The 18688-nt window shown below is 47.7% G+C and overlaps 2 protein-coding genes across 2 annotated transcripts in view; both read left to right on the top strand.

Moving 5' to 3' along the window:
• Positions 1-2523, top strand: part of LOC128727696 (cuticlin-4) — a 32457-nt gene extending 29934 nt beyond the window's left edge. Inside the window, exons 6-8 of the mRNA XM_053821635.1 lie at positions 240-884; positions 966-1115; positions 1215-2523. Of these exons, the coding sequence (XP_053677610.1) occupies positions 240-884; positions 966-1115; positions 1215-1412 (993 nt within the window). The 3' untranslated portion in view covers positions 1413-2523. The remainder of the gene's footprint in view (positions 1-239; positions 885-965; positions 1116-1214) is intronic.
• An 859-nt stretch (positions 2524-3382) lies between these two features.
• On the top strand, positions 3383-5814 carry LOC128727391 (nucleolar GTP-binding protein 1). The gene is made up of 4 exons (XM_053821301.1): positions 3383-3514; positions 3640-3914; positions 3988-5467; positions 5542-5814. Exons 1-4 carry the CDS (start codon positions 3467-3469, stop codon positions 5695-5697), a joined length of 1959 nt encoding a protein of 652 aa, XP_053677276.1. The 5' UTR covers positions 3383-3466; the 3' UTR covers positions 5698-5814.
• Positions 5815-18688: the final 12874 nt, after the last annotated feature.

Raw genomic sequence — 18688 nt, 5'->3', positions numbered from 1 at the left:
CGGTTCCCAGCTGGATCGAAGGTTGAATACCTTCATTACCGAATTACAGAAGCTCATTACCGCGGCTCGGAGAGAGACTTAAGTGAAGCTCTTCCGAGCTGAAAAGCAGGCTGTTGAGAGGCACCAGTTGATCGCCAGACGCCAGATTCCACAAAGGTGGACATCGCTATTATTTCTCCACCAGAGAGCGCTTCACCAGGCTTCTGATTCACTGTTTTCCTTCTTTTTCGCTTCTCCAGGACGACGGTGGGATCGAGTTCTTTAACACGATCGTGCTTCAGCCTCATCTCAAGCTCGTCACCGATCTGGGGCGAGGCTATCACGTACGCTGTCGATACAAGAGTCGTGCTGCGGCCTTGAAGAACGCTTCCTTCCGACATCATACCACAGGAGATAGCCGACCTCAAGCTCTGACGAGTGCTGAAGGTGGCACTGATCGACGGGAACATGGTCGTTCGATGGACAGCAACAAGGACGAAGGAGCATTGGCACCTGCAGTGGCTCAAGCTGCCACCGAAGACGATCAGGACGTGAAAGCGATGCCAGGTTGTCACATGAAGATCTTCACTGCAGGCGATAAATTGGCGGAGAACGTGAAGATCGGTGATCCACTGACGCTTGTCATCAACATCGATCAGCAGGAGCAGTACGGATTGCATGTCACTGATTGTCTCGTACGAGATGGACTCGGTTGGGGTGAACAGAAGTTGATCAACGATGAAGGATGTCCACTTGACAGCGAGATCCTTGGTCCGTTCGAGTACACGGCTGATCGGAGTAAGGCTACGGTCACCTTCCCGGCACACAAATTCCCGTACACCTCGTCGGTGTACTATCAGTGTAACGTGCGACTTTGTGGGCTCGAAGACCCTGACTGTCACAAGGTAAGCTTGAGCTGCCGTTGGAAGCTGTCAGGAGCAGCTAGTGATATGGGGGGGATTTTTTTCTCTTGTCCACATTTCCAGACACCCACTTGCTCGGGGAAAAACCGACGCACAAAGCGACAAACCGAGGAAGAAGGACAACCAGCCACGATCGAGGTTTTCTCCGGGCTGCACGTCAACGAGAACGCCGAGGTGATCAGCGATGACGCGGATTCGGTGTTCAAGGAGAAGGTAAACACTTTGTCAACAGAGCTTGTGACAGCTGTCAGTTGATCCTTTTACCCACGTCAGGATCCTTTTTACCCTTTTGTGCTTCTTTCCACCTTTCAGACACCGGACGACGCCATCTGCGTGTCCCAGCGAAGCTTCGCCGTTGCCATAGCCATCGCCGGGCTCTGCCTGATGTTGGCCGTCGTCCTTGCGGTGATGTGTATTGTCGCACGTCGCAGCAATAAGTCCGTATCTCATTCGGGCAGCTCCATCTACAGTGGACCGTACACGAACACGGCTTTCTCGCACAGCAGCTAGGCCTCGTCGATCGGATCGATCACCTTTCTCTAGGTGCCTCCGTTACTCTGTGATGCCTTTGCCTCGAACGTTCGAACGATCCTTTTCCTAAAAGGTACACGACATAGACATTAGGATGGTGCGGAATTGAACATAGTGTTTTAAGATATTACCGAAGCAATCCGGCTCGATGTCGGACGATTGCTTTGCTAATATCGCAGAGTCCTTGCGGTTTGGGAGTTGGCGAATAGTCAAGAAGTTCGTCCTTCCGCCGCAGGTCTCTGGAAAGCGTAACTAACTCCTCGTTTACTTTTAACGTTAATTCTACTAGCCGGTAGGGCTGTGTCTCATTCGTTACTTCGCAGCACGATCGATCCTGATCGATTAATCTTTGATCCTTCACAACACGCTCACTTTCCGAATCTAAGTCAGGTGATGGGTACCTTCGATAAGCCGCTCTAGCTAGTTTCCATTTCATTCCACGATCCATTATTGCTTCCCTCCCATGTATCCCTGTGAGCCTTCCTAACAAGAGAGCGAGTGAGAGAGAGAGAGAGAGAGGGAAAACGAAAAAACGTAGGTCGAGCGCTGAAACGGGCACACTAAACGCACAACGGCAATATGATTGAGGCATTTCATAATTCACCACATCGTCCCACGCAATGTCCTTGAGGACAAAAGGACTTCTTCGGTTACGCTCGAGGACTCGACTGATCGAGCTTGCCTTCCGCTTGCAAAACTGCCAAAACTTTGAGTTGCTCTGTAAAAAGGTGTATCGCTAATTTTAATACTTTTTATATTTATTTAATCGCCCCTCTCCTTCGTCCTCGAATGTTTCCAAAAACGTTCCCACGCTCCCCGGAAATGCTCTCTCGTATTGTGGTTGTGCCGTGCGTAGGGTAAGGACGTGTGTATTACTTTAGCCAATAGTGAAACAATCGTGCAGGAGCAAACGAGCCCTTCGTACGGAAGGGTTTCACCTTTTTTTTTTACACACATTTAGCAAAACTGAGCCGTAGAACGAGCCACCCTTCAACGTGAACGAAACGATGCATCAAAACGTACTGATCGAAAACTAGTAAGCACAACGGTTAGGAAGTAGTGACATTAATAAAATGTGAATATAAGTAACATCGAACGCAAGGTGTAATAACTTTGAAAGAATGGCATTCTTGAACATCCAAGCAGGCTGCGTGGGGTTAACATGCGACGAAAACATTAATAAAACGAATCAGAAAGAAAAACAATCAAAATTGGATAAAATAACTATTTTCTTATCAGGTGGGCATTACAGTCGCTTTTCGTTACCTTTCCGTTTGAAAACATTTTTTTTTTCAAATATATTGTGTCGATAAATGAATACATCAAGTGCCGCCACGCTGCTTGAATCATTGCTTGCGAATTCCTAAAAGCCTGCAAAATGAACGGGAAGAAATAAAAAAAAGATAAAAAGTAGTCGCTTTTTGGTCGACCAAAATCAAGAAAAATTTTTCGTAAGTAACAGGAGAGCATGCGAGAAAATTAATTTTTTTAAAATTAAAAATTTAAAAATTTCAAGTGTACGACAAAAAATTCTACTCAGTGTAACACGCTTGAAACATTTCAAGCGTGAAATTTGAAATATTTCAAGCGTTTTTGCAAAGCGCCATCTATGAGTGAATAGTGCAACTGGAATTTTAATTTTTTTAGCGCCATCTGTTGCAAATTTTTTGAAGCGTTTTTAGTTTTGAAATTTGTACTAAATTTGTATCGTTCGAATTATTTTTCGCACAATAATTTTTGCAAAAATCTACCTCCTGACTAGTATGTTCTCCTGGTACTTGAGTTGAAAGTTTTTGTGAAATCGAGTCAAATTAAAAGCTTGTTTTTGACGATCCCATGGACCAATTTCTTTCGCAGCGTAACGATTTCGCCTTTCGCCCTCGGGTGTTTGACGCTTCTTGTTGACGTTCGGCCGTCTGCTGTCAAACGCATTCCTTTTCAATACCAACACCGCGTGTTTTGCCCGGTGTCGGGTAGTGCGTAGTTGAATTTTTCCTGTTTTCGTGAAAAATTGTAACTACAAACTCACCAAAATGAGTCTGTACAACTTCAAAAAGATCATGGTGGTGCCGCCCGCCAAGGTAAGCGCTCAGGATGGATGTTACACGTGCACGAAAGCCGCTTTGTGTACCATCGGTTGCGTGAGCCACGCAGACCCGTATCGATAGGAAAACAGCTGAAATGTTTCCCTCTTCTCGTTCTCTAGGCCTTCATCGATATTATGCTATCGAAGACCCAGCGGAAAACGCCAACCGTTGTACACAAGCACTACAAAATCAGCCGTATCCGTGCGTTCTACATGCGCAAGGTGAAGTACACGCAGCAGAACTTCCACGATCGGCTGACACAGATCATCCAGGACTTCCCCAAGCTGGACGATGTGCATCCGTTCTATGCGGATCTTATGAACGTGCTGTACGATAAGGATCACTACAAGCTTGCCTTGGGTCAGTTAAACACCGCCAGACACCTGATCGACACGTGAGTACCCAGTAACGGTCAAATGAAACGTCACGCACCGATTGTAACGTTGTGAAATTGCTCGTTTTCACAGTGTCGCCAAGGATTACGTGCGTCTGCTGAAGTTCGGTGATTCACTGTACCGTTGTAAGCAGCTGAAAAAGGCCGCACTCGGTCGAATGGCCACGATTATGACGCGACAAGCTTCAAACTTGACGTATCTGGAGGAGGTCCGTCAACATTTGTCCCGTTTGCCGTCGATCGATCCTTACACACGCACGATCATCGTGTGCGGTTTCCCGAATGTCGGTAAATCAAGCTTCCTGAACAAGGTGACACGTGCCGACGTCGACGTACAGCCTTACGCGTTCACTACGAAGAGCCTTTACGTCGGGCACATGGATCATAAGTACCTGCGTTGGCAGGTGATCGATACGCCCGGGATCCTGGATCATCCGCTCGAGGAACGTAACGTGATCGAGATGCAAGCGATCACGGCAATGGCGCATTTGCGTGCCTGCATTATGTACGTGATGGACGTATCGGAACAGTGTGGTCATTCGATCGAGGAACAAGCGCAATTGTTCGACAGCATTAAGCCGCTATTCGCGAACAAACCGCTTGTGCTGGTGCTCAACAAGACGGACGTGTTGAAGTTCAGCGAGTTGCCGGCGGATAAGCAGCGTGTCATTGAGAGTTTGTCCGAGGATCGCGAGGTGATCCCGATTTTGGAGATGTCCACGGCTACGGAGGAGGGTGTGATGGAGGTAAAACTGGAGGCGTGTGAGCGATTGCTCGGATATCGAGTGGATCAGAAGCTGAAGACGAAGAAGCTGGATGGTGTGTTGAATCGGCTGCACGTGGCGATGCCGGAAAAGCGCGATGAAAAGGATCGTCCTGCGGTTATACCGCCTGCTGTACTGGCTGCTCGAGCTGCCAATGCGGAAAAGATCGCCAAGAGACAGCGTAAGCTCGAGAAGGAGATCGAGTTGGAGATGGGTGACGAGTACACGCTGGATCTGAAGAAGAACTACACGACGATTGCCGAGGAGGAGCGTTACGACGTGATTCCGGAGTTCATGAATGGCGTCAACATTGCGGATTACATCGACGAGGACATCTTCGAGAGGCTGGAGGAGTTGGAGCGCGAAGAAGGCTTACGCTTGGAGTCAGGTTTCTACGAGCCACCGCCGCTTAACCTGGACGAGACGCTGTTGGAGATCCGCGAGATGGCCAAACAGATTCGCCTGCGACGATTCCAGCTGAAGGACTCCCGCAAACTGGCGATGAAGAGCGGACGACCGATCATGCCCCGACACAAGCAGTCGATGGTGCGTGAACGAAAGGCGGATAATCTGCGTAAGACGATGGAGAACCTCGGACTCGATATGTCCGGTACGGAGGACACGAACTTTGCCAAGAACCAGGTCAGCATTCGGCGCAACGTTTTCCCGGCTGTCGGTGGACCGAAGACGCCCAAAAAGGATCACGAATCGATGGCAATCTGCCGAGCGACTGGGTTGCCGATTAAGCGCAAAACACCCCGCAACGAGCTCGGCATCAAGGACGTTATGGTAAGTGTGATAAGCTGGAAGTGGTGGAAACCCGATTTAACACACTTCTCAAACCAACCCTCTCATTGTTGCAGCTTAAGGCGAAGGCGAAGGTCATGGCGAAACGGGACATCGCGAAACGGGTCACGAAAATGTCCCGCAAGGGTGAAGCCGATCGTCACATACCGGATCTTAAACCGAAGCATTTGTTTGCCGGTAAACGTGGCACCGGAAAAACCGATCGTCGTTAGTTTGGTCTCTTTGCGCCCTGTGCAGTTTTTAGTTTCTTTCGTTCTCGTGCCCGGATGTGCGTGGCTTATTTTCATGAAAAAAATATATATACACACTATTGAGTAACCGTAAATCTGTGAGAGCGTGCCTTTTGAAGTTTATTGTTGGAATTTCGATGAAAGAATCGTCTCTCTCCCCTGTTAACGGGTTGATTTAAATTTCAATCATGCCAACGCCGCTCGTCGTTAAACGCCCAACTGTTGACTGGCATTGCAACGACGCGGACTGTGTTTGCATTTGCGAAAACGCGATCAAAAAATTAAACTCAACCGCGAACCCACCGGTGAAACGGTGGTTTCAATTACTTCGTTCGGTTTGCAAATGGACACACCCGATGAAGCGTGAGCCGGAAACCTGCGCAAAGTTGCAAACAATTTCCGGCCACCGGCCACGTCGTATGCCAAACGCACGGTTCGGCCGGGAATTATCATCCCAATGCGTGTTTCGTGCGTCGAGTTGCATGTTGATCCTCGTCCGGTGTCCTTCTGCGGAAAGGCGCCAAGTGCAGCACACGGTGATGAGGAGATGTACCGAATTGCGGTCGCATTTTAATTGCACCGCGTGTGTGGACACGTTGCAACCGGGTTTCGTTCCGTACTCGAAACGTGTTCCCCGATCCCGGCGAAGAGGGAGTTCGATAAATAATTTACGATTTTTGTGGGATTTGCGTACGGAATGCGAATGAACCGTGGGTTGATGGTCGGTCCCGTCCCATACCCGATGGTCGATTCGAGCAGATTGGCGCAGGAACCAGATGGTTTATTAATTTGACCATCTGTATCGTAATGCGCAACTGATTGACTCGGGGTTCGTGCGCACCGTAGGCCTGCCGGGACAAGGACGTGCGAGGCCATTTGCATAGGACTCTCGCGTTAGCGTTCCCAGGTGGTCACTGGAAGGAGTGCTAAAGACTCCACTGGGGCATGGGCACTAATAATTCCTGAAGCCGTGCCCTGGAGCCGGATGCAACGCTCCGGTTAGTTCGAAGCTGATACGGATGTGCCGTTCCGTCGGGACATACGCGCCCATTTTAGGCCGATCCCAAGCATCCGAAGCCGTGTGAGCACGTTTGTTGCACAGCCGTGGTCGCGAATGATGACCGACGGGACGTTTCGCGTGTGCATGTGGGCTATTAATTAGAGAATTAATTAAATTTATCTCCGGTAATGGCGTTTATTGGACCGGTTTTTGGTTGCAGGCGCGTTAATGCTGCTTCTACACGTCTTTTTCGAGGTGCATTCGGTGCTTCGTGACCCGTTATTTGACGTATGATAATTGATAAATTATACCACGCAGGTCGCGCGTATCCATTGCAACCAGTTCCGGTTCCATTTCCACGAATTTCCCAGCCCTTTTATTTGCTTTGTGCGTGCGTGCAATCTTTTTAACGAACCAAAACGCACCTTATCGGCTGGAGGAGCAAAAGTAGCAGCTTTTCTAGAGCTGGCGCCTTTTAGTAGTCGCACCGGAGGCATAAAGACACCTTACCCCAAACCGGATAGCAATAAATTATGATAAGAAACCGTCACCTGCCAAATGCATTCCGCGTGCAATCGGTGCGGCATTCAAATAGCTGCATTATTGCGGATATGTTGACGGTTTGTTCCTTTTTTATGCTCTACCAATTCGATTGGCACTTCGTTTTGCAGTTGTGAAACAATTTCAATTGAAATGGTGACAAAAATTAAGCAAAACATGACTCGTTGGCATTTTGACGAGCCGGTTGGACTGGGGATGCGGCACATGCATGGCACTTTTTGTGCTTTTTTTCACTCTCTCTCTCTCTCTCGTCACTTTATCGCGCGTGGCCCTTTTATGTCGCGCTGGCCGCGTGGCCCTTAATAGGCGTAATTTAATTGCATGTTTGAGGAGCGCAAAAATGGAAATGAACCGTACGGAAACGCGGCCTACAACCTGCATGCCACGGTCATGATTTATGATGCGTTGATACGTGCTGCGTGGGTGAGGCCTGCTTTTATTTTTTTATTCGACACTGGATGGCTTTTAATTGGATAAACATTTGTGTGGCAATTTTTTGTGCCTTTCGTCAGACCAATCATCATTCCGCCATCGACAGGAGAGAGGTTTTTTTCTTAAATAGTATTATGGCCCACGCATTTTTGAGCGAAGGCAGGACAAATATTGGGCAATCGGTTGGCGGATGATAGGTGTTGCAACGGCATCGGATGACATGCGGGATGCACGCGTGCATGTGCATCTATGACAAGGGTTTTTATTTCGCACTGCGTTTCTATTTCAATTAACAGCCACTGGGGTAAATCATCAAACAAAACCTTTCACCAGTTTTATTTCAGGGACACGTCAGTTGTATCGCTATAAGTTTATCAAGCATTAAATATGCAGCAATGAATCGAATAATAACCATTAATAGCCGGAGCACAAGGTGTAAATATGATGCTCGGTAGAACAATTGCAAGGGTGGTCGGATAGTTGGTTTGATGGAAAACAGGACAATTTGTGATCCAAACGAAGATTGACGTTTACCTATCGGCACTCGAAGGACGACACGGACACGTCCTCGAACGTTACTCCAGCCTCCGATAGTTAGGATAATTGCTACTGCCAAGTCGTAACGAAACTCTCTTAATCCGTGATTAAAAGCCAACCCATTTCGTTCGGTGCTCATTTTGCAAACTTTAAACGACGCCCAGAAGAAAAAAAAGCAAGAAAGAGAACCGACATCGACCCATCTTCAACACTTACCTGTAGAACCCGAATCTTTGCCGCAATCGCAGGACACAAATGCCGCCAAGAAGAAGTGTTAATGCTTCGTCCTTACCTTTTACTACTCGGCGCATTAAAAACTCTCCGCCTGTTCGCCTCACCGACTAATGATTGGAGATCGGACGGATCTGGAAGGATTACGCCGCAATCAGACGCCATCGCCGGCGGAGCATCAAACGATCAAACTCATTAAAACATGCATTACCATAAAGGCCCGCCAGTCTTGCCAGTATCGTTATCCTCTCGGTAGGATCTTCGTCTTTCGCCACGACGAATGGGATATCATCCAATTAAGTATGTCACATTTCATTTGTTGCTTCAGCAATGTGCATGTTATGGGTAATTTTTATGAGCTTCCTCGCAGGCTCTCGCACCGGAATAGAGCATCCTTGTAGCGTCGCATCAAAGTGGGGTTGATTGGATGTTTTCCCGCGACTTTGATGGAGAGTTTCGTGTGCTGGAATCTAAGCTCGTTGAACGAATGAACATTTCCATTTGGGTACCGATTTTACTCTTGAACGTAATTTTTAACACCAATGACGCGCGAGAGCTAGAGCAGGATATGCAAAGAACGCCGGATACCAACACCGTACCATTTCCATCGCTCACGAGCGGCACGTTCTCAGGATCCATTTCCCGCGGCGCGTGAAACAGAATCCTCCCGCACTGAACACGGCACGAACTCACGTTAGGGCCAATAAAGAAGTTTGATTGTTACGCGCCACGAGACGGCTGCTTCTTGGATCGGATGACGTGTGCCGGGGAATCGATTCATTTGCCGGTACCGCAGTTGACGTGGGGCTGTGGATGCGAATCTCGATGAGGTTAACAGGATCAATTAGAACGGTCGGGACGGTCGGAATCCCCAGTCCGGCAATCCGCTTGGAAGGTGGTCTCGGCCAAGGGTTGATGAAAACAAACGGCAATGCACATGGCATAGGTGGAGGAATGAGAAAAATGGCGGAATCGAACCCGATCGAAACACATTCGGGCTGCAAAGCAAACATCGTTCGCGGATCGAAGCATCGAAACGTGACTTTGGAATAGTTGAGAAGAGCCACATGGCGAGTATGGCGCAGTCGAATCAAAAATGCCTGACCTCGTTTTTGATTCTAGGGGCGCTTGGGAATAATTTGCAGGGGAGCGTGGACTCCGAGCGATCGGTTATCAGTGATAGAATGAATAGCCCATTCGCTGCTTCGTTCATGGCACATAGGAATTACGTTGTGTTAGCTTACAAATAGTACGAATTGACCGCGATAGCTCAGAAGGGGATTTGTTGATGGTTTTTTCAATGCAAAAGCTTTTAAGCGTGATACATTTTGGTAGGTTTCAGAGAAGTTTTTGAATGTAGTTAGCTTTGAAGCTGGTGCTTGAACAATTTTGTACAAATTTTTAACAAATTTGAAACCGCTATTTTACTAATAAAACTATAATACAACCCACAACCATAGAAGCAGCATTATTGTGGAGTTATAGTTATCTTTTTAAACATACAATTTATACCAATCATCATAGTTAATCATTCGAACTGATCAAAAGCAAATAAGGACATTTGACAACTTAGAAAGCAAAACTGTACCTTTGATTCTCTATCTGACAATGTAAAAATGCTTCCTGGACAACGTGCCCTAAAGAAAGGCTTCAAACCAAGCGCAGGAATGATGCAACGTTTCGATTCATCCAATCAAACACCCGTCACCAATCGATCGCTCTCTCGATCGAGCAGAATGGCGATCATGTTGGGTGGCGGCAAAAAGAAAAACAAATAATCAAAAGCAAAACCGATTGAGCTTGATCAAAACAAAACAAAACAATTTAAATTACGATGGCCAGATGGAGGCACGTCGCGGAGAAGGTACAGCCACCCCATAAAAGGGAGGAAGAACCGATCGCGATCGTCACGTCATAACGTGCCGCAAGGAGACGATTGGCATTGACATTGACACTGCCCTAGGACGGTTAGTGGGAAAATGGGACTGTTTGTTCGGGTTCTGAATCAATCACGAACGGCACAAGTGACTAATCGATCGGTCGGGAGTGTGCGGAACAGCGAGACAAGGATCCTTATTTGCATGTCATTCTGGGGTGGCAGCAGCACAGCCGACCGGACTGATAGCCTTGGCGCCGATATGTTTGGCCAGTTTGCGAATTTGTTTGCCAAACACTTTTTCGGACCCGTTTCCAGCAAAACCGGCACACGGTCCCGAGCCCCATTGACGCAATAGAATCTGCCAATGCTATTGGTGAGGGCGAGTGTGTGTGTGTCTGTCAGCGAAGAAAAAAGAAGGCGATTTTATTTTAAATCGTAGTCCCGATTCCGAACTACGTAGTGGAGCGCTAGGTTCTGGACTTTGGAATCGATAGATGAGCTATTTGCAGCGCGGAATCGAATGATTAATGGTACGAACGGAATCGAATCATTTGCGCGGTGGAGATCGATCGTGTGCGATTGGGAGGTTGTTTTTTGGTTAGGGGTGGAAAAGTGATGGCGAGAAGCCATTTGGGGGTGTTAAAATATAAACCCGCCGCTTTTGTATTGGATTACCGTCTCACTAATTGCGTTGTGCAGTTTGCTATTCCTTATTTTGTTGGCTGCTGGCAGAACGGAATGGTGTTCTCTTTTGTTTGGCTAAAGGATCTCTTTGTTTATGAGCACGATTCAATAAAAGAATATCTATACTACAAGGCAAAAACCATGTTGAGTAATTATGCTTGCAATGAATATTTATTGAGGCATTCAGGAGATGATTTTAAAAATTTATTTATGTAGATTGATTACACGTATTGATCGAGAATTCTACAACGAAGTTGCTTATGATTTGTTACTGAAAAGTTGTACAAAATGAGTTTACTTTTGCGTAACAAAATTAAATCTGCAAGTAATGACGGCCAGAATGTTTCACGGAAATACATTGTGCAGATATATTCATTCGCATACATCACTACCAGGTACTGAGTGTAAAACATAAGGATAAAAATACGTTCGTGAGAATGCTTCCATCCGTGCCCGTTTCTGCGAATGTGCATTGAAATTATACTTTTTGTTCGATCCCACTCCACTCAATTCCTGCCATAAAATGCAGCACAATTTAAAATCGGCTCATCGAACCGTAGCCATAAAGCACCGTTCGAGTACACTTAACCATCCCTGGCCAGGGGAGCATGCCAAAGAGAGTTCGGAATCGTTCGATCGTCAATTGTTTAATTCTGTTACCGTAGAATTCCGGCACTCCAGCCAGAATGGGTTTTTAAAACGCTAAATTAATGCACTGCACTTCACCTGCGGGTTTGCCGAGTGTTTGACCCAGGCGTAGGGAAACGAAGGGGCACTCATTTTCCAACCCACCGCAACGGATTGGATTGGTTTTCCGGGTTCAGGACACGACCACGTGCCGCTGGGGTGGGTCGATTGATCGTGTTGCGTAATTTTGACGCATCCAGTGTGGGCAGAAAATCGTGAGCCCAAACCAAGTTTGGTGGCGAGAGAAACGCAGCGTTGGAGCCCAAAATTGTATCCAATTTCATCGCAAAATGTCCCCACGTTCGAACCCGAAAAGGGACGCTCCGGTTGGCCTACGCGTACGATAAAGTATTTTTAATTAAACAACAGCCCGCTCCAGCCCTCGGCGGAATCAATTGCAGCCTCCCACGGGACCGTATGCCGCTTAATATTGAAACCGAACACCGAAGGAAAGCTGACCTGCGGGTGCAACCGTGGCTGCGATGACTTTCGGCATTTCCACCACCGGGATTGGGGCATTTTGGGGTTGGGTTGGCCAAAAATGCGATACGAAAACCTGCCCGGGTGCTGGAAAATACGCCATAAATTGCGCTAACCGCCCACCCGCGCACAGTTTTAAATGGTTTTGAGTTATTTACGAGCGTTTTAGGGTACGCACGGTTTAACGCGCGCCATTCCGGGTGGGACTCATTCCAGGGCTCGAAGGTTGGTTCGAGATGGTGCGGCCGGGTGGTTGATAATAATCGAGATTTCTATGAAGCGGGCTGGAAACATCAGCGAGATAGTGTGCATTAATGCATAATGGATGCAATCGCTAGTTTGAGCGCCATGTTCAACCGGCTGACGAGGATCACACGGAGGATGGGAAGCAGATGCTCCTTTTGACTCCCAACACCTCCCGCACACGGCATCGGAATGAGCGACTGCGTTTGAGAAGTGTTGAAGCGTGAACCGGACTCGGATCGGCTCGGAGTGGCTTCTCACCGGGGCTTTGAGGAAGGTTGTTGCGGTTTAATCATCATGATTGAACGAAAAATGGCAGGTCGGCTTAGAAGGTCGACGTAGTCTGGTGGGAGTATGCATACCGGGACGTGATATGTGGAGTAGATTGATTGCCTTGCAGATGGAAACCATTCACCCGTTCCGTTGGATGTGAAGGGAGATAGGAATCGCACTAGGGATCGAATCTGATGGCGTTGGAAAGCAATGCAAGCGCGTTGGTTTTGGATTTTTTTAATGCAAAATTATCTAACATCGTTCAAATGGCATTGAAAAATAAGCACATTGATAAGGATTTAGAATCAATAGTATAATTATTATCTAGTTATTTATTGATTTATCTATATGTCTAGACAAATTAGGATTAGTTGACCTACGTATGAGATTGCAAGACAAACATGAACTTGGTTTTTAAATTAAACAGATACGCTACTGAATATGTTGTACGATTTTATTTTACTTGGATTGAATGATCGCATTGATTGCGTTTGATCGAAAAGGGATATATTATATGTTACCTCAATACGATCACCGAATCATTATTCAGAGACCATTACAAACGTTTCGATTCCAGACTTACAGCAGAAATCTGTTTGAATGCTGATGGCCAGCGCTAAGCTAAACAGCGTCATTTATTCAGGGAACGTTTCTTTGACGTACTTTGTATTTCAGGCAGGATAAGAAGGTTTCCTGATTCGCTGCTTACCGCTGCAATGTTCGTAATTATTAATGACATCTGGACTTTACATTTTGCAAACAAATTTGCGTCAATAACTATATCGATGATTCGTTTCTCGTGCGCTGCAGAACGTGCGGTCATCTGACACGAACCGCCACCAACACCACCGGAAGCGTTGGCAAAAGTTGACCAAACAAGCGGGTTTGCCGGTTCTGTTCGAAATCAATTCAGGCAAACTTCACGAGTCGAACTGTCCAGCTGTCACGTGGCAGCGCTGCGCAATAGAACCGTTTTGCGATAGTGCGAAACTTTACTCGATCAGTTATGCTGGTTACTGTTGGCAGTTTGGCTCAGTTCCCGGGTTACCCAGAACGATGTCCTATCAGGAGCTGCAAGAAGCAGCACGTGAACGGTGCGGAAAAGAAAGCGATTTATTTGGTTTTGAGCGAAACAAAATAAAAACACGTTTCGACGCCCTCCGGCGCAACGGAACCGGAAGCTTGGCAGTGAGGGCGACGGAATCGAAGCGGAAATGAAAATCAATTCATTCGAAGTACGTGCAGTTCGGACCGGAGAGACTCCGCGGGTAAAAGCAACACTCGATGGGTATCCTTTATGGACTCACCGTGAAGGTGATTTGAAGGATAAGCAAGCTAGGATAAAAACCGAGAAGAGTGGGAGACAAAAAAAGAGCGCCTCACCATTAAACAGGAGCCAATAAAAGGCGGCCCCATCTGAAGGCCGAAGTGCGCCGTTAAAACAATCGTATTTTGCTTTTATCACGCGAACCATCCTCGGGTTTTTGTGTCGTTTCCACCGGATGACACGGTTGAGAGATTCCTTTTCTCGATGCCCTTTTATCCGCGTCACAAGGGTCGGGGAGCGTGTTTATCTCAACACCGGTGAAAAAAAAAAGGAAAAACGAGAAGCGTCACCTTTGGGGAAAGCTTCTCAAAATTCAAAGCTCGGTTGTCACGACAGCCCCAATACCGAAGCGGAAGCGGACTGCCAAACATTTCAATCACCGTCGTTGTCGTCATCATCATCATCATCATCGTTGCCGTTGTCGGTCTACCTGGCCCGGTTGGGCTGTTGAGGCTGGTTAGGGCGACAGATAGCGAGATGTTTGTCCGAGGGCTTAGCTTGAAGTGCGAAAATAAATAGAGCAAATTAATTTTGATTAATACATCGTCTTGTGGAGAGGGTATGCACAAAAAACGACCCAAGAGACTCTTGACTCCCAGCGTGTCGGAAGACGTAGGAACTCGGATAATGAAGGAGCGAGAAAAAAAACTACCCACAAACCTCAAGTCCCACCAGCGGAACCAAGAAAAGTGGCCAATGAGGGGTGAAACTTTGAAAATTAAATAAGCAGCCCGATTGCCCGATGACACACTGCACGAGAAGGACGAAAAGGACTCGCCACCGGGTCGTTCTTGTCTTTGGTGCCCGTCTTGGGCGCAGGATTTACGTTGTCCTAGTTAATTCCGCCATATTTCTTCTCTTTTCTTTGCCCAACCCCCACCGTAGGGTTATCAGCGGGCCGAAGAAACGCAGGACTGCGTGCGTTGTTGAAGCAGGGAGTTGTTTTCTCGGAAGCCGCCTTCGAGTGGCCGCTCGTTTCGGTGTTTCGGTTGCCGTGTTTTCCCGGGCGCGATGAGTCGGCACGATTTCACGCCACTACCGGGTCCGAAGCATGAGCACCATTACTGCGACAAGGGCCGCGCCGAAGTTAGATGAAGCGAACTTTTATGCCCCAATCAACAAACTTCTGACAACTTTCCTTCGGCTCGTGGTCCGTCTCTCGCACTCCGGTGCGGTTCCTTACCGTGGTTGCTCCCATATGGGAGTCTGAACGAGGGCTAGAAGTTACAGCGAGGGTGGCTGAAGGACACAGCAGTGGACATGAACACTGCGGGAAGGAAAACCACGCAGAAATCTCAAAGTAAAGACCGAACTGATCGCCTGCCTGACAATGGAACGGAATCTCTCAATCCCGTTGAGGCTTGACTTCGGAAAGAAGAGCGATGAAGGAAAGAAGAAGCAATAACAAAAAAATCAATAGAATAAAACACAAAACTAAACTTGACCGTCATTTTGTGCCACGCATTTGCAGCTTGAACGAGAAAGAGATGGATAGAGACGCTAATGCGCGGTTGGGAGCTTTTGATTTTGCCGAGCGAAACTTTTTGCAACTTCAAGCAAACGAGTCCTTCCACGAGCTGGAGCCTTATCACGGTAGCTAAAATGCTCAGCGGCCGCTCGTGATGCAAGAAGAAGGTTGGGTCATAAATCTTTTAAATGATGGCGCGCTAGCTTGCGGATGGCTGCAAGAAACGAATGGGGAGAAATGAATAAAAAAACACGATCGACACCACGAAGGATGCACCCCGGGATGCCGCGGAAGGAGCGCTGTTTGAATAATGACACTGGCGGTGGTTATTTATATCAAACTTGATATTTACACAAATTATGCCATTAGCTGTGGTGAAGAGACGATTTCATTTTTTTCTGGCAAACAAAAACGAAGAAAGAATCGGGACGGAGAAAGCGCTTTAAAAATATGGCAAACATATTTAACTGAACTGTTTGACGCAATTCAGAGTCTTTGCTCTGCTTTACCTAAGATACAAGCAAAACCAGGGTTCTGCAATCAGTCAAAGGATTAGATTTAAATTTTATGCTAGCGATAAACCAAAAAGGGCACCTCGTGCCCGTTACACGAGGCCGACTGACGAGGATTTCCCGGTTTTAATTCACCGAAGTAAACCCGAATAAAGGATCGCCCGGTGTCGTTAAGCCCGGCGCAGTTAAAGAGCACGAAACGGGCTTGCAATAATTCTCCGCCTCCACGGAGGCTCGCACTAGTCCAGTTTCGCGAATGGCGCATAAATTATTACGATCCGCACCAACGCGCGATAGACCTAAGGCTTGTAGGCGAGGAAAACGAGGCCAGCCCGCTTCGCCATCTGTCCCACCGAGGGCCATCCCATCGAGAGAACGTTCATTTTTCGCAGTTCGTTCAGTACATGATTCAACGCCAAGTTCCGCCACAGCCTGCTGCAGGCCTGCTGTTTCTTTTCGGTCCTTTGCTGGGAGGGAACATTTTAATTGAAATGTCATCCCAATAAACCAAAACTGGCGTGGACGTGGCGTGGTCGCGAGCGTGTCGTTTGCGAAATCTTCCCCAAAAATTTTCCCAACTCCAGCAAGCGCCAACTTCGTTCCAGTGCTTGACTTTCGCGCGTTAATGCCCGTCGATGGGATCGATCGATCGATATCTTTCCCACTTCCGGAACCGATTGGGCGGATATCGGTCGCGGGCCCCATTCACAGGACGAAAAGAAAAACGCCTCATTTTCGCAAAATTTTCCCCGTAAGAAGAGCCATTTCCGAGGAGCTTTTCTTGGGAGCTCCCAAAGGACTATCGGCATTCGTTTTAAATGATTGCCACCATTTTTTCTCGTTTTATTCACCAAAGTACAAGGGGGCGGGGGAAGGCTCATCGAAATTCAATAAATTTTCCATTTCATCCTTCCTTCCGGAAGCCGGTAGACGCGCACCTCGACAGAGGAGAAAGATTACAGCCAGAATTGGCTCGGACCAGCTCGATTGTGGCGCGGTGAAGGCTCTCTTTTCGCGTTACGACCATGCCGCAAGAGCCTTCAGTGCCGCATCACTCATGGGGGCCACACTTTTCCGAAGGCCACCCCTCTTCACACTCACACACACTCATCCCCGGTCGGTGTGGGGTGGCGTCATCATAAATCATGTGCGTTTATCGTGGGCCTGAGAGGCGTGGCTGGGAATCGTAGTCGTAGTTCATAGACAAACAAAAACCCCAGCGGGAATCGAAAACTTGGCGTGGAAAACGGGAACGAAGTGGAAATAGAGAACCTCAGCCGGTGTCGGATGTCACTGTCGAGTGTCGGCTTGGAAAAGCGGCCTCCATCGAAAGGGCGACCGAAAGGACGAACGCGCGGCGAACCAGCGATTGGGATTGAAATTCATAAATTCAGCCCGAACGAACACGCTTCTCGAGTAAACTCTGCTCGAGTGTGCCCTCCGGTCCAGCCCAGCTTTCCACAATTCCGCAGGCACCGATTTTGCATCCCTCGATTCGGTCGCATTTTACAAACAAGCTCGCAAGGATCGCTTTGTGATGGTGCACATGTATTTCGTCGCTGGCTTGTCGAGAAGACGGGCTAGGAACGTGCGATGTGATATCTGACTCGGCCGGCAAGGATGTTCCCGAGAAGCGTCCCGAAAACGGGCCGTGCCTTTGTGGAAGAAAAATATGCTTTCGGATGCATAAAATTGTGCGCATATTTCTTAACGCATCACTGAACGTTCGCTGTATCACTCGAGCGCTGAGTGGAAGCGCCCATCTTCGCAGATCGTCTTCTCGGGAACCGTCTTCGGATTTGGTTGAACAAACGGACCCGATCTGAACGGTCACATATATTTGTTTAGCTTCGAGGTACATTTCTCATTCAGCGGCTGCAATGTAATTGGCTATTGCTGAACATTATGTCGGCCGCGGCATGGTGGAATTGTGTGCTTGTTTTGCTTTCGCCTCACTGAGCTTGCGGGAGCGTTTGAAGTTTTATTAACGTTCTCATCCAATTGTAGCAGTGTGCTCGGTTTACGAACGGTTCAGTGGTTGGTTTCTTGTGAACACAAAACAAACAAACATTGCAACATCGAATCGTACAATTACGTGTGGATTCCTTCCCGGTATAATGGCGGGGAAAATGGGGCAGATCGAAGTTTAATGGATTTTTATTCCATCCTCCCGAAAAACGCGTCCATTGCGTTTCGTTTAAGACGCCTGCTTGACTTCTGGGTACAATTTGTCATCATCGGCCAGGTAGAGACAAAGTCACAGCCTACTTTGGGACACGATTACAGCGAATCATTTAATTTGTGTATTCCACAAAACTCTTCGGCTTCAATAAGCAGCCAGCAGGGGCAATTGATGCCTAGATGAAGCATTTTGAAGCTTCCAAAATCACTCTAGGGCAGGCTGGAAGCGTTCAGCTCGCGTTGTTATCGTGTACCGCACAACTTCAATATTATTGCTCCATCGTTCGCAATTTTGCATACCGTAATCGAATGTAAATAATTCGGCGAAATGCGCGCCCGAGATGGTCTGCATCCGGCCGATATTATTCGGCTCCGAGGGAGGTTGGGAGGAGATAAAAAAGGTCGACAGGATAGCGCAAACATTACCCACGCGTGCGAAAGATTGGCAAAATATGCTCGCCCGTTCGATCGAATGTTT

The sequence above is a fragment of the Anopheles nili genome, chromosome 3 (genome assembly GCF_943737925.1).
Source record: "Anopheles nili chromosome 3, idAnoNiliSN_F5_01, whole genome shotgun sequence".
Taxonomy (NCBI): domain Eukaryota; kingdom Metazoa; phylum Arthropoda; class Insecta; order Diptera; family Culicidae; genus Anopheles; species Anopheles nili.
This window is presented reverse-complemented; position numbering and strand designations above follow the sequence as displayed.